The following is a 14,866-nucleotide window of genomic DNA, read 5'->3' on the forward strand; positions in this document are numbered from 1 at the left end:
GAGAACGACGAGTGAGGGGCGCCGGCTAAGGAGGAGAGGCCAAGGAGTTGTTCGAGTGCGAGTCTTTCTATCTATCTAGCTTGTGTTTGTGTTGGTTCGGGCGTGTGTGCCCGTGTCTTCTATCTATCTAGTTTTAATTATTTTCCTTTCATGTTCTATGAACTATATGTTGTGAGGGGATGCCCCTCTATATGTTCTATCTATCTATGCTACTAGGGTACCCGATGCCCCTCTATTGTGCTATCTATTAATGTTTTTTCGGGCCTAAAGTTTCTCCATTACATTTTATTTATGTGGCCATGTGTACTAAAAAATGCACTAAAACATGATCCAATCATATAAGTTGTTGTTAGCATGTGTCTAGTTAATTATCTTCCTTTTATGTTTTATGCACTATATGTTGTAAGGGGATGCCCCTCTATGTTGTAAGGAGATGCTACTAGGGGCACACTAGATGTCTTCTTTTTTTGAGAGGGGCACAACCTTTTTCGGTTGAAACACACGAGTAAAAACTTTGAAAACACCATAGCACAAATAAAAAAAATGGTGCTTGGTTGAAATAAACTAGAACCAAACAGTTGCAACTTTTTTGGTTCACAAAGACTGCAAGTTAGACTGCTAACTAGAACCAACCTTTTGTTTTAGCCGAAACAACACGGGACCCTACCATCGAACACGAGAGCTTATGCATAAAAATAGCTCAAATAATTATCAGATGAGTTATCTCAAAAAAGGTGACTGCATGAAACTTAAAATTTGTGAAATAAACTAAAGTCGAAAAGATATATCGATGTCAATGACCGTGTGCACTTTTTTGTGCACTAGCTACACTTCTTTTATCAATGGGCCTGGATATGTTCTATTCGGCCCTGCCTAACTTCTATATGGGCCTGGCCTTTTCGAGCAACTGTGGACGAACCTTTTTTTCCTTTTCTCCCTCTACCACTGAAACTGATGATGAACTGAAGAACTGAAAAAACGGGGCCGAAACAGAGTGGAGAAGACATGCCGAATTCGTACAGCGCAACACTTTTATTAAAATATACATATCATTACGATTACAAATGATGCCCAATCTATTCACTTATGACTAATTATCATCACATAAACAAATGCGAGAGCAATTACACAAACATAAAAAAGTCCGGCCATCAGCCCCATCAAATTGCCCTGCTTCTGCAATTCGATGAGTTTCTTCATCTGCTTGTTCAGCTTCTTCAGCTCTGCCGTCACTCCTGCATCCCCCACAGTAGCCCCAGTGGAATGGGCAGATCCACACTAGTAGAAAACAGGGCTTTGGTCCAGGCCGGGTCAGCCCATTAGTTCCGGTTCAGTCCAGAACCGGGACCAATGTGGGCATTGATCCCGGTTCGTGAGCCCAGGGGGCCGGCCGGGCCACGTGGGCCATTGGTCCCGGTTCATCTGGACCTTTTGGTCCCGGTTGGTGGGATGAACCGGGACCAATGGGCCTCGCTCCTGGCCCACCACCATTGGTCCCGGTTCGTGGCTTGAACCGGGACCAAAGGCTCCCCTTTAGTCCCGGCTCATGTCACCAACCGGGACCAATGAGGTGCCTATATATACCCCTCGCTCGCGAGCAGAGCACCCCAGTGCTCTGTTTTTCTCTGGCCGAGGGGGAGAGGGCTTTGTGGTGCTCTAGCTCACCTCCTATGCACATGAGGTGTTCGATGGAATGCCCGAGCCACACTACTTAAGCTTTCTCCTCTTGAAGCTCGACCTCCAAGCTCCATTTTTCTCGAGATTTGTCTAGATTTAGCGGTCCGTCACGCCCCGTCCCCGTCTTCACCGCCGTCGATCACCCGCGCCGATCTCATCACCGACACCACCGTGGTGAGCCTCTTGTTCTTATCTTCTTTCTGAAACTTGTATGTTTAGATAGATACTTGTATCATTTTCTTACATTTATTATTGCATCTTATATAGTGCGATGGTTTTGGTATCCGCCCCCGTCGGCCCTCGTCCTGTCTATGATTCGGATGTGGTATGTATATTATCTTTATAACTATTGGTTCATTTATTGTTTATGAAAATTATGCCGACCAACGTGACATAGATTTTATTTATCTAGGATGTATGTGAATCGGAAATGCCAACCGACCCTATTGTCGAGAGGTTAAATTTAGTTGAAGAAGAAAACAATTTGTTGAAGGAAAAAATAAAAAAATGAGGAGGAGGAGGAGATGATATTGGAGTTGCATGTTGCGGATGTCGTCGATGATCACAAGATCAAGATGGATGCAATGCGCTTGAAGATTAGAAAGATTAGAAAATATGCCATTCGTACCGAGGCTTGGTATCATTATGCCGTTGGATCAATTGTTACCTTGGTTGTGATTATGATCGCATTTGTTTTCGCATTGAAATGTTTTACATAGTTTCAATGTATGGTTTAATTAATTAGATGCTCTGGAGAGCTATATGTTGTTAGATGAGAACTATGTATGCACTTTGGTTTTAATGTGATGATGAACTTCTATTAATTTGGACACTTAATTATATATAATGCACGCAAATGAACCGGCAATGGATGTACGGTGACAGACACACCCGCGAGTACATTAAGGGCGTGCATGAGTTTCTCGATGCGGCTGAGGCAAACAAGCAGAATGATTTTATGTGTTGTCCATGCATTGAATGTGGGAATACGAGGTCTTACTCTAACCGGAAAATCCTTCACTCCCACCTGCTTTACAAGGGTTTCATGCCACACTACAATGTTTGGACGAGGCACGGAGAAATAGGGGTTATGATGGAAGACGGCGAAGAAGAAGACTACGATGACAACTATGTGCCCCCTGAATACAATGATGCTGCAACGGGGGGAGCTAGTGAAGATCAAGAGGAACCAGACGATGTGCCCAATGATGCTGCAACGGGTGAAGCTGCTGAAGATCAAGAGGAACCAGACGATGTGCCCGATGATGATGATCTCCGCCGGGTCATTGTCGATGCAAGGACGCAATGCGAAAGTCAAAAGGAGAAGCTGAAGTTCGATCGCATGTTAGAGGATCACAAAAAAGGGTTATACCCCAATTGCGAAGATGGCAACACAAAGCTCAGAACCGTACTGGAATTGCTGCAGTGGAAGGCAGAGAATGCTGTGGCTGACAAAGGATTTGAGAAGCTACTGAAAATATTGAAGAAGAAGCTTCCAAAGGATAACGAATTGCCCGACAGTACATACGCAACAAAGAAGGTCGTATGCCCTCTAGGATTGGAGGTGGAGAAGATACATGCATGCCCTAATGACTGCATCCTCTACCGCGGTGCATACAAGGATCTGAACGCATGCCCGGTATGCGGTGCATTGCGATATAAGATCAGACGAGATGACCCTGGTGATGTTGACTGCGAGCCCCCCAGGAAGAGGGTTCCCGCGAACGTGATGTGGTATGCTCCTATAATACCACGGTTGAAACGTCTGTTCAAAAACGAAGAGCATGACAAGTTGATGCGATGGCACAGTGAGAACCGAAAGAAAGATGGGAAGTTAAGAGCACCCGCTGACGGGTCGCAGTGGAGAAAAATCGAGAGAAAGTACTGGGATGAGTTTGCAAAGGACCCAAGGAATGTATGGTTTGCTTTAAGCGCGGATGGCATTAATCCTTCCAGGGAGCAGAGCAGCAATCACAGCACCTGGCCCGTGACTCTATGTATGTATAACCTTCCTCCTTGGATGTGCATGAAGCGGAAGTTCATTATGATGCCAGTTCTCATCCAAGGCCCTAAGCAACCCGGCAACGAAATTGATGTGTACCTAAGGCCATTAGTTGAAGAACTTTTACAGCTGTGGAATGAAAACGGTGTACGTACGTGGGATGAGCACAAACAGGAGGAATTTAACCTTAAGGCATTGCTGTTCGTGACCATCAACGATTGGCCCGCTCTCAGTAACCTTTCAGGACAGACAAACAAAGGATACCACGCATGCACGCATTGTTTAGATGACACTGAAAGTATATACCTGGACAAATGCAGGAAGAATGTGTACCTGGGCCATCGTCGATTTCTTCCGACCAACCATCAAAGGTGAGGCAGATCACCGAAAGAAGCCCGCCATGCGCACCGGTGATCACATGCTTGCTATGGTCAATGATTTACACTACGTAATCTTTGAAAAGGGTCCTGGTGGACTAGCTGTTCCGAATGACGCTGAGGGACACGCACCCATGTGGAAGAAGAAATCTATATTTTGGGACCTACCCTACTGGAAAGACCTAGAGGTCCGCTCCTCAATCGACGTGATGCACGTGACGAAGAACCTTTGCGTGAACCTGCTAGGCTTCTTGGGCGTGTATGGGAAGACAAAAGATACACCTGAGGCACGGGAGGACCTGCAACGTTTGCACGAAAAAGACGGCATGCCTCCGAAGCAGTATAAAGGTCCTGCCAGCTACGCTCTTACGAAAGAAGAGAAAGAAATCTTCTTTGAATGCCTGCTCAGTATGAAGGTCACGACTGGCTTCTCGTCGAATATAAAGGGAATAATAAATATGCCAGAGAAAAAGTTTCAGAACCTAAAGTCTCATGACTGCCACGTGATTATGACGCAACTGCTTCCGGTTGCATTGAGGGGGCTTCTACCGGAAAACGTCCGATTAGCCATTGTGAAGCTACGTGTATTCCTCAATGCAATCTCTCAGAAGGTGATCGATCCAGAAATCGTACCAAGGCTAAGGAGTGATGTGGCGCAATGTCTTGTCAGTTTCGAGCTGGTGTTCCCACCATCCTTCTTCAATATCATGACGCACGTCCTAGTTCATCTAGTCGACGAGATTGTCATCCTAGGGCCCGTATTTCTACACAATATGTTCCCCTTTGAGAGGTTCATGGGAGTCCTAAAGAAATATGTCCATAACCGCGCTAGGCCAGAAGGAAGCATCTCCATGGGCCATCAAACAGAGGATGTTATCGGGTTTTGTGTTGACTTCATTCCTAGCCTTAAGAAGATAGGTCTCCCTAAATCGCGGTATGAGGGGAGACTGATTGGAAAAGGCACTCTTGGAAGAGACTCAATAATATGCAGGGACGGATATTCTTGGTCTCAAGCACACTACAGAGTTCTACAGAACTCTACCTTGGTGACCCCGTATGTCGATGAACACAAGAACGGTCTGCGCTCCAAACACCCGGAGCAGTGCGACGACTGGATTACATGTGAACACATCAGGACTTTCAGCAGTTGGTTGGAAACACGTCTCAGAGGTGACAACACTGTTTGTGATGAGTTGTACTTGTTGTCTAGGGGACCATCTTTGACTGTATTGACTTACAAAGGATACGAGATAAATGGGAATACATTTTACACGATCGCCCAAGATCAAAAGAGCACCAACCAAAACAGCGGTGTCCGCTTTGATGCAGCAACCGAGAGCGGAAATGACACATATTATGGTTACATAGTGGACATATGGGAACTTGACTACGGACCTGATTTTAAGGTCCCTTTGTTTAAGTGCAAATGGGTCAATCTGTTAGGCGGCGGGGTATAGGTAGACCCACAGTACGGAATGACAACAGTGGATCTGAAAAATCTTGGGTACACTGACGAACCGTTCGTCCTAGCCAATGATGTGGCACAGGTTATCTATGTGAAGGACATGTCTACCAAACCGAGAAAAAGAAAAACATAAGGAAGCGAATACATCATACGATGAGCCAAAGCGCCACATAGTTCTTTCAGGAAAAAGGGACATCCTGAGAGTGGACGGCAAGACAGACATGGCTGAAGATTATGAAAAGTTTCATGAAATTCCTCCCTTCAATGTCAAGGCTGACCCAAGCATCCTGATAAACAATGAAGATTATCCATGGTTACGGCGCAATAAGCAAATGACACAAGCGAAGAAAAAGTGAAGACTTTCTCCCGCAACTATTATGATGATACCATGCCAACTTTGTAACACACGAACATGCTACCATTGTCCGTTTTGTACATGCACATGCTATGTGGGTGAAATTATGATACCATCCCAAGTTTCAACTTTTTCAGAGTTCATTTGAAAGTGATTGTCCATTTTGTACACGAAGTGCATCAAGTTTTCTCTATAAGCGCATCTATTCTCATTTTTTTAGTAAGTTAATCACAAACTTGTGATTCAAACAATTTTCAAAGAACTCAAATTTTAACTATTCAAATTTGAAAACTAATGGCACTAACAGAAAGTTTATAATTTTTTAAAACTAATGGCACTAACAGAAAGTTTATAATTTTGCTAACCTAAAAGCAAACAGAATTAAAAATTAAAGCCAAAAACAAAAGAAAATAAATAATGCAAAAAACAAATCAAAAAAATAGGAAAAAAATATTTTTATAGTAAAGTTAATCACAAAATAAAATAAATAAAGCAACAAAGAAAACAAAAAAACTAAAGAAGTGTTTTCAAATTTGAAAACTAATGGCACTAACAGAAAGTTTATAATTTTTCTAAAACTAATGGCACTAACAGAAAGTTTATAATTTTGCTAACCTAAAAGCAAACAGAATTAAAAATTAAAGCAAAAAACAAAAGAAAATAAATAATGCAAAAAACAAATCAAAAAAACAGGAAAAAACAATTTTTATAGTAAAGTTAATCACAAAATAAAATAAATAAAGCAACAAAGGAAACAAAAAAACTAAAAAAGTGTTTTCAAATTTGAAAACTAATGGCACTAACAGAAAGTTTATAATTTTTCTAAAACTAATGGCACTAACAGAAAGTTTATAATTTTGCTAACCTAAAAGCAAACAGAATTAAAAATTAAAAAGAAAATAAATAATGCAAAAAACAAATCAAAAAAACAGGAAAAAACTATTTTTATAGTAAAGTTAATCACAAAATAAAATAAATAAAGCAACAAAGAAAACAAAAAAACCAAAAAAGAGTTTTCAAATTTGAAAACTAATGGCATTAACAAAAAGTTTATAATTTTTCTAAAACTAAAAGCATAAAGAATTAAAAAAAATAAAGCAAAAAACAAAAGAAAAATAAATAAAGCAACAAAAAAACAAAAAAATGCCACCTACTGGGCCACCACGGCCTGAATACGACTAGAAACCCTACCATGGGCCAGGATTCAGGCCCGCAGCAGGCCCAGTAGGCCCACATGCATTGCAGTGACAGATTAGGCCCGAAAGCCTGCAGTTGAGAGGAGCTCGGGAGGGTGGGCGCAGCAGCGCTTATAAACCACTCCCGAGCCCTCTCAACTAGCGAGGTGGGACTAAACTTTTGGGCGCGGGGCAGCACAAGGCCATTGGTCCCGGTTGGTGGCACCAACCGGGACTAAAGGGGGCATTGGTCCCGGTTCGTGGCACCAACCGGGACCAATGCCCCCCTTTAGTCCCGGTTGGTGCCACCAACCGGGACCAAAGGCCGCCGCTTCCCGCCCTTTGGGCTGCTGAAAATTGGCCTTTGGTCCCGGTTGGTGGCACCAACCGGGACTAAAGGGGGGCACTGGTCCCGATTGGTGCCATGAACCGGGACCAATACTTTGTGTATATAAGCAGGACTTAAGAAATTTTCAGTTTCTCATCGACCATTTGCCCCCCACGCTGCCAGGCTGCCCGTGCTCGCCGTCGCCGTCGCCCCGCGCCCCTGCCCCGTGCTCGCCATCGCCGCCCGCTCCTCGTCGCCGTCGCCCTGCCCCTGCCAGCCCCCGCGCGCCGGCGCCCTCGCCGCCCCCGCCGTCGCCTCGAGCTCCCCTGCTCGCGCGCGCCGCCCCGCGCCCCGAGCCCCTGCCACGGTCGCCGTCGCCGCCCGCCCCTGCCCCGACGCGCGCTGCCCCGGCCCGCCCCTGTCGCCGTCGCCCGCGCCCTTGCCCCGACGCGCGCCGCCCCGGCCCGCCCTCGCCGTCGCCTGCGCCCCTGCCCGCCTCCTCAGCTTGGTCCGGCCACCGGCGCCCTCCCTTTGCAATATTTTTTCATATATATGCTTGTTTTATATATATATATGCTTGTTTTTTATATATACATATGCTTGTTTATATATATATATATGTAATGATTTTTTTATAGAGATGTTTTTTCATAGATGATCATATATATGATGTATGCACGAATGTGGATGAAATATGATGTTTTTTTGTTCATAGAACATGATGTTTTTTTAATTCACATATTTTTTTTGTTCATGAGAGAGGCGGGGACGTTGAGGGATCATAGATGTATTTTTTCAGAATTTTCTATCGTGCATAGACGGATTTTAGACCACGGGAGCACCCCCGCTCTATCGTTGCAAAATTTGTTAAGTGATATTAAGAAGGAAGGAAAAGAAGTACAGGAAAGAAAGAAAATAAGAAGAGGAAAGAAAGAAGAAGAGGAGAAGAAGAAGAGGAGAAATAAATAAGAAGAAGAAAAAAGAAGAAAAAGAAGAGGAGAAGAAGAAAGGAATAGTGGAGAAGAAGAGAAAATAGAATATATTCTATTTTTTCTTCTTCTCAACTATTCCTTTCTTCTTCTCCTCTTTTTTTTCTTCTTTTTTTTCTTCGATCTTCTCCTCTAGCTATTCCTTTCTTCTTCTCCTCTTTCTTCTTCTTCTTCTTCTTCTTCTTCTTCTTCTTCTTCTTCTTCTTCTTCTTCTTCTTCTTCTTCTTCTTAATTTTTATCGGGAACGAGGGTGTCGAGGATCGCCGAGGGGTCGAGGGTCGGGAACTAGGGTAGAGGGTCGAGGGATCGAGGGTCGAGGGTTCCAGGGTCGTCTAGGGGTCGAGGGTTCCAGGGTCATCGAGGGCTCGAGGGGTCGAGGATCGCCGAGGGGTCGAGAGAGGTCTCCTAGTGTTAAAGTATTGAAGAAATCCATGGCTTCATCATTAGCCGGAGTAACCAGGGCATGACGAAGTCCTCCAAAGTTATTTTGGAATGGTGTCCCGGATAGGATAATTTGCCTTTTTGTATGAATTTCAGCAAAGGCCTTCCAAATAACGATATTTGGAAGGTTCTTGCTGAACTTTGTACCAAAAAGCGAATTATATTATCTAGGACTCCGTTCCAAAATAACTTTGGAGAGCTTCGTACCATCATGCACCTATTACTTTCGCCTAATGATGAAGACATGGTTTTGTTGAATCCTTTGACACTAGGCAACCTCCCGACCCCTCGGCGATCCTCTCGAACATGAGAGGAAGAAGAGGATAAAAAAAGAAGAGGAAGAAGAAGAAAAAAAGAGGAGAAGAAAGAATAGAGGAGTTCTTCTCCTCTATTCTTTCTTCTCCTCTTTTTTTTCTTCTTCTTCCTCTTTTTTTATCGGGAACGAGGGTCGTCGAGGGACATATAGATGTAGTGTCGTCGTTGTCGATATATACCCCCTCCTGATAGCTTCAACACGTCGGGGGGGGGGGTCGATATTACCCCCTCCTTGAAGCGTTCTCGAGGCCACCCCAAACCCTTGAAGCGTTGTCGAGGCCACCCCAAACCCTAGAGAAGCAGCGTCGAGGCCACTAATTAATATATATGATTCCTTACTATGATTAGGTAGCTAGTTCTACGTTTGGCACTAATATATCCATCTGTCATGTTTGAATAATAATTGCCATGTTGTAAATATTTGTAGAAACTATGGACACCGCCCGAGATGAAGCAAAAGAAGCGTTGTTGAGGGACATAATCGCAGAAGGAAGTGATGTTTTCTCGTTGTTTCTCAACGACACCGATGGTATGGAAGGAGAGGGTGAAGAAGCTGGCTACGGTGACCTAATGCCGGTGCAAGAAGAACATGAGGACGGCTCCGGTGACCCAATGCCGGTGCAAGAAGGAGACCGTGATGACGGCTCCGGTGACCGAACCGAGTTCGGCCAGGTATATATATTAGTTAAGCCTGTGCTGACTAGCTGATTGATGCATTCATTGTTTTGGTATGTACACATATTAATTAAGTCTTTGTTCTTTTTTCTAGCCCTCCGGATCGAGCACAACTTCGGTAAAGAGATGAGGCCCGAAGAAAAAGTTGAGCTCGGATGAAAAGTTTGAGATCATAGCAATCGCGCCCGACGGCCAACCGATTGAACCCATCCGAACAAAGAACGCATTTGTTGCTCAGTGCGGGGTTCTGGTTAGGGACAAGATCCCGATAAGCATCCAGTAATGGTTTAAGCCGACTACAGAAGACCCTGAGGTGTCTTATGTCAATGATATGCAGAAAAATGATCTTTGGACTGAGCTGAAGTCAAATTTCACCCTATCGCCAGAGGATAATCCAGAGAACCCAGTTAAAAAGCAATTAATCAAGTATTTTGCTCTTAAGAGGATGGCAGAACTATTCAGGAGGTGGAAGAAAGAGCTGAATAAGTTTGTCGAAAATAATGAGACACCAGAATTCAAGGGCAGATATGAGAAGATCAGAGATCACTGGCCCGCATTTGTGGCCCACAAGACATCGGAAAAGAGTAAGAAGATGTCGGCGACAAACAAGCAAAATGCTGCGAAGAAGAATCTTCACCATCGCACGGGGTCAGGTGGCTACCTCGTAGCCCGGCCTAAGTGGGCCAAGACTGAGAATGATCTGGTTGATAAAGGGATCGAACCAGAGACAATTAGCTGGCCAGACCGTTGCCGGACTTGGTTCTTCGGGGCTGGCGGAACCTTGGACCCTGTAACAGGGAAGTGCATTTGGACGAACGATCAAATGAACATACCAATCAGGAAGCTTAAGCAGTATATCGAAGCAGCGCAGCAAGGGAAGTTCTTTCCAGATAGAGAGAACGACGAGCTCACAATGGCCCTCGGGAATCATGAGCACCCTGGACGGACACGAGGCACGCCAGGCTCCATTCCGTGGAAGGTTGGGTTTTCGGACGCAGGCGGTTACAAATCCCATGAGAGGAGGAAAAAAGTGCAGCAGACCCAAATGCAGGCGCTGCAAGCAAGGTAGACGCGATAGAGGAACGAGAAGCAAATCGCAGCAAACGTACTGCCGAAGCTTCCCCCGAAGCTATCCCGCCATCTCAGCGCAGAAGCAGCATGGCTTCCACCGAGCTGCTTCAGCCGGAGCATGCCTTGACGGATCCTGCCAGCTATCCCGTGGATGCTATCACGGAGTCTCAAAATTGCCACCTTATGACGCAATGGATGAATTTGAAGGTCAAGGTGGCTGTTGGCTCAGTTTATCCTACTGAACCCGGCGCAACTTTTCACTGCCGGCCGATTCCGGAAGGATATGCTAGGGTGATGGTGGATGAAATAACGGAGGGATTTGAGGACCTCCAGCTTGACCACCCTATCGGTGAAGGGGAGACTCGGCTGGGATCTGCTCTGAAGACTCCATGCCTATGGCGGAAGGAGCTCATCAACCTTCCGAACTGGACGCCTCCGCCTCCTCCTCCTCCGGCAAGTCAGGGCACTCCGCCTCCTCCACCGCCTCCTCCTCCGGCGAGTGACGATCAGGGGCCTCGGCCGGCTCCTTCTCCGGCGCGTGGCGGCACTCCGCCTGCGCCGGCGCGCCCGAGCAGCCAGCCTCCTCCTTCTCCGCCTCGTCAGCAAGGGCGGAAGAGACCCGCCGCCGCTCCGGCAGCTGCTCCGGCGCGTCGTAGTCCTTCTCCTCCGCCTCGTAAGCAAGTAAAGAAGACAACCGCTTCATCTGCTCGGCCGGCGTCTAGTAGTACAACTAGAGGCGGGAGGACATACAGATTCGGTCCTTCTCTGAAGAGTCCACAGAAGTTACCATACGAGAGGACCCCGGAGGAGAACGCGAAGATCGCGCGAACCGAAGTGGATGACTGGTTTCAAGGGTTGAAAGCAAAGAGACATCCACCTCCGGAAGAGAAGGTAGATCCGGTGAAAGTGAAGCGCACTCTGGCTGCCCTGGCAAAACCACCCAAGTCTCTGCCGAAAGGCAACTATGAGTGCATTATTGCAAAGACATGGGCCGAAGTGGAGCGGTCGGGAAGTACAGTCAGTGATCAAAGGCTGAAAGAACGACGAGCAGCTGGGAAACAAATTGCCCAGCTCGGCGAACAAGCAAAGCAATCGTGCCCCCCGCTCAAGGTGCCTAGCGACATCGTCGATCCGAGGATGGTGCCCGGTTATGGCAATGTTGACGATTACCTGCCCGACGATGTACATTATGATCCCATGGAGGTGCAGATACACAGATACGAGTACGGGAAGCCTCTCGTCAAAGATGAAAAATCTTTAACAATGATGATGCGAAGATTACATGATTGATACTTGAAAATCTGCAGAGAGTCTGGGGGGAGGAGTACTTTGTATGCGAGAGTTAAACTGGAGCATGACCTCATTGGAATTGAACTGGTGCCTATTCCATTTGAGGAATTCTATCAGTTTTTCAATCAATTGGCCCTCGATAAAACAACGATCACCTGCTACTGTCTGTAAGTACTACTACTTCTGTCATTAAGTCTCTCTATATAGCTCATCTCTTTCATTGCATGTATTTATAATTATCCTCACTATATTATGCAGATTGAAGATCGCCGAATTAAAGAAAAGACAAATCGGTGATATTGGATTCGTTAACACATATCTCATAGATGCAACTGAGGTTGAACATCGTCCCGAAGATACCGAGGCCAACTTGCTATGATCATTCAAAAAAATGAAAACAAAGATATAATACTCTTTCCTTACAACTTCAAGTGAGTGTTACTGTCTTGTGCATATTCGGTTTCCCTTATATATTAGTCCAGGTTATAGTAATGTAATTGATGAGTTATGCATGCGTGTGCAGTTTCCACTATATTCTCCTAGAGATTAGGCTTGAGCAGGGAGTAGTAACCGTCTTGGACTCTAAACGAAAAGATCCCCAGGAGTATGCGGACATGACTGAAATCCTCAAGAAGTAAGTTAAATCGATCATTATCCACCGTATCAGCAACTTTGTTCATTTTCTGATATCAAGTAATTGTTTTATTTGTCCGGCAGGGTTTGGAGAAAATTCACCAGAAAAGTTCCAAGACTGCCGAAGGAGCTGGAATTTAGACACCCGAAAGTAAGTAATATAGTAGCATGTTCTGCGCATCTCCTAGTGATTCAAGCGCTAGTTTCATCAATACCATTTAGCATTCTTGCTTATTAGTTTGATTGACCTTTATTTCTTGTAAAGTGGTTGTGGCAGGAACAAGGGAATGATTTCTGTGGATACTACGTCTGCGAGTCCATCCGCCACACGACTTGTGAGCGGAGCGGGTACTCTGACGAACAATATGAAGTACGTAAATAACAACATTCACAATTTTATTTCAATACCATCATTTGTGTTGAGTTTCATTCATTCATATATATATGTATTGACCCCCTACTTCAAATTAGATGTTTCGGAAGCGGGATGAACTCCCAGCACCAGCTCGCATGCGAGCAATTCAAGAGGAATTGGCGGCATTCTTTCTTGACCACGTGATCGCTGAAGACGGAGAATACTATGTGGACCATGAGTCCGTATGATTATATTTGTAAGAGATAATTATTGTATATATGTAGCCGATAGTGTCGGATAGATATACGAGAACTTGTTGTTCGACCAATCTCTCGGAGAAGGAGAGGTGGTCGATATCACTTCTCTCTGTATGCATATATGTTCATGACGATCTTTTGTTTCCTTCGTTTGCTTACTAGCTAGCTAGCGTGTCTAGTCCTCTCTATACGTATGTATAGTACGTAGCGTCGACCAAGCATGGACATAAGAGAGGACACTTCTCTCTATTAATTATAGCTAGCTAACACAATATATGAAACACCTAAATTAACCCCCCAAAACCCCCAAAACCCCCCAAACCCCACCCCCCCTTTAAAAAAAACAAAAACCCCAGCCACAGAAATGCTGACGCGTGGATGCCTATTGGTCCCGGTTGGTGCCACCAACCGGGACCAAAGGGTCTCCTGCCTGGGCTCCGCGCACAGGCCACGTGGAGGCCCATCAGTCCCGGTTCTGGATTGAACCGGGACTAAAGGGACAGGGCATTAGTACCGACACTTTAGTCCCAGTTCAGGAACCGGGACTAAAGGCCCTTACAAACCGGGACAATAGGCCCTTTTTCTACCAGTGCCAGGGGCCCCAGATCCAGACGCGCCCGATCCAAACTTGCCCAACTTCTCCGCCTCCAACAGTAAATCGAGCTCCCCTGATGCACCCTCCAGTTGAATCCGCTCTATGTACTCATCTAGCCACTCAAAATGGGTGCATTGCTTCAATTTCTGAAATTGGAAAGATGAACCCTAAATCCCAAATCCAATGAAAAATTGGGCAAATATGAAGTTGCGAGACAAAAACCAAAATTGGCATATTGAGAAGTAAAATCTCACCTTTCCCTGCTCTGGTTTGCTCTCGCATTTCACGAATTCCCGCCCAAGGTTGCCATTCTTGTCGGTCGTTGTGACTAGCCGCTTCAGGGGTGCGATACATGGGCATGCAGGGCACCTTGTCATGGGCACTGCGCCATAGCGCGGCCATGAGCGGCGGGAGGCTGAAGCGGAGCTCGACATTGCTAGGTCGCGGCTCGAAACGGCGTTGCTGCGCGTCGTCGCCGGAGAAGAAGAACAACAACGGTCGGGGAGGGGGAGGGGGGAGGATGGGCTCGGGTGCTGCACGGCTCGGGGTAAGGCTCGGTGTCCTCTTGTACCAATGCTGACCTGGATAAGTTAGTGGGTCCCACACTGTGGGTCTCGTTCACCTGACCAATGCTGAGTTGGATAAATTAGTGGGTCCCATGCTGTGGGTCCCGCTCACCTGATTCGAGTTTTAAACATGTGTCTTTGAATTAGGCAGCAGTGTCGCATGGGAGCTATTTTTTCCAACGCAGAAGTCGCATGAGAGCTATTACAACCAACGACGTCGCATGAGAAACAATTTACACCAACGACGGCGCATGGGAGCTATTTGCCCAATCAAAAATGGTTGACTGATGTCAACATTGT

At 45.8% G+C, this 14,866-nt stretch overlaps 1 protein-coding gene across 1 annotated transcript; it reads right to left on the reverse strand.

Annotated features, from left to right (window-relative positions):
* Positions 1-1,080: 1,080 nt before the first annotated feature.
* Positions 1,081-14,434, reverse strand: LOC147983380 (uncharacterized). The gene is made up of 4 exons (XM_087539488.1): positions 14,255-14,434; positions 13,993-14,146; positions 10,097-10,107; positions 1,081-1,278 (listed from the first exon to the last, which is right to left on the reverse strand). The coding sequence occupies exons 1-4, from the start codon at positions 14,432-14,434 to the stop codon at positions 1,081-1,083; spliced, it is 543 nt and encodes a 180-aa protein (XP_087395614.1).
* Positions 14,435-14,866: the final 432 nt, after the last annotated feature.

This window comes from Triticum urartu, chromosome 2A (assembly GCF_056163025.1).
Source record: "Triticum urartu cultivar PI428250 chromosome 2A, HENAU_Tu73, whole genome shotgun sequence".
In the NCBI taxonomy this organism is placed as follows: Eukaryota; Viridiplantae; Streptophyta; class Magnoliopsida; order Poales; family Poaceae; genus Triticum; species Triticum urartu.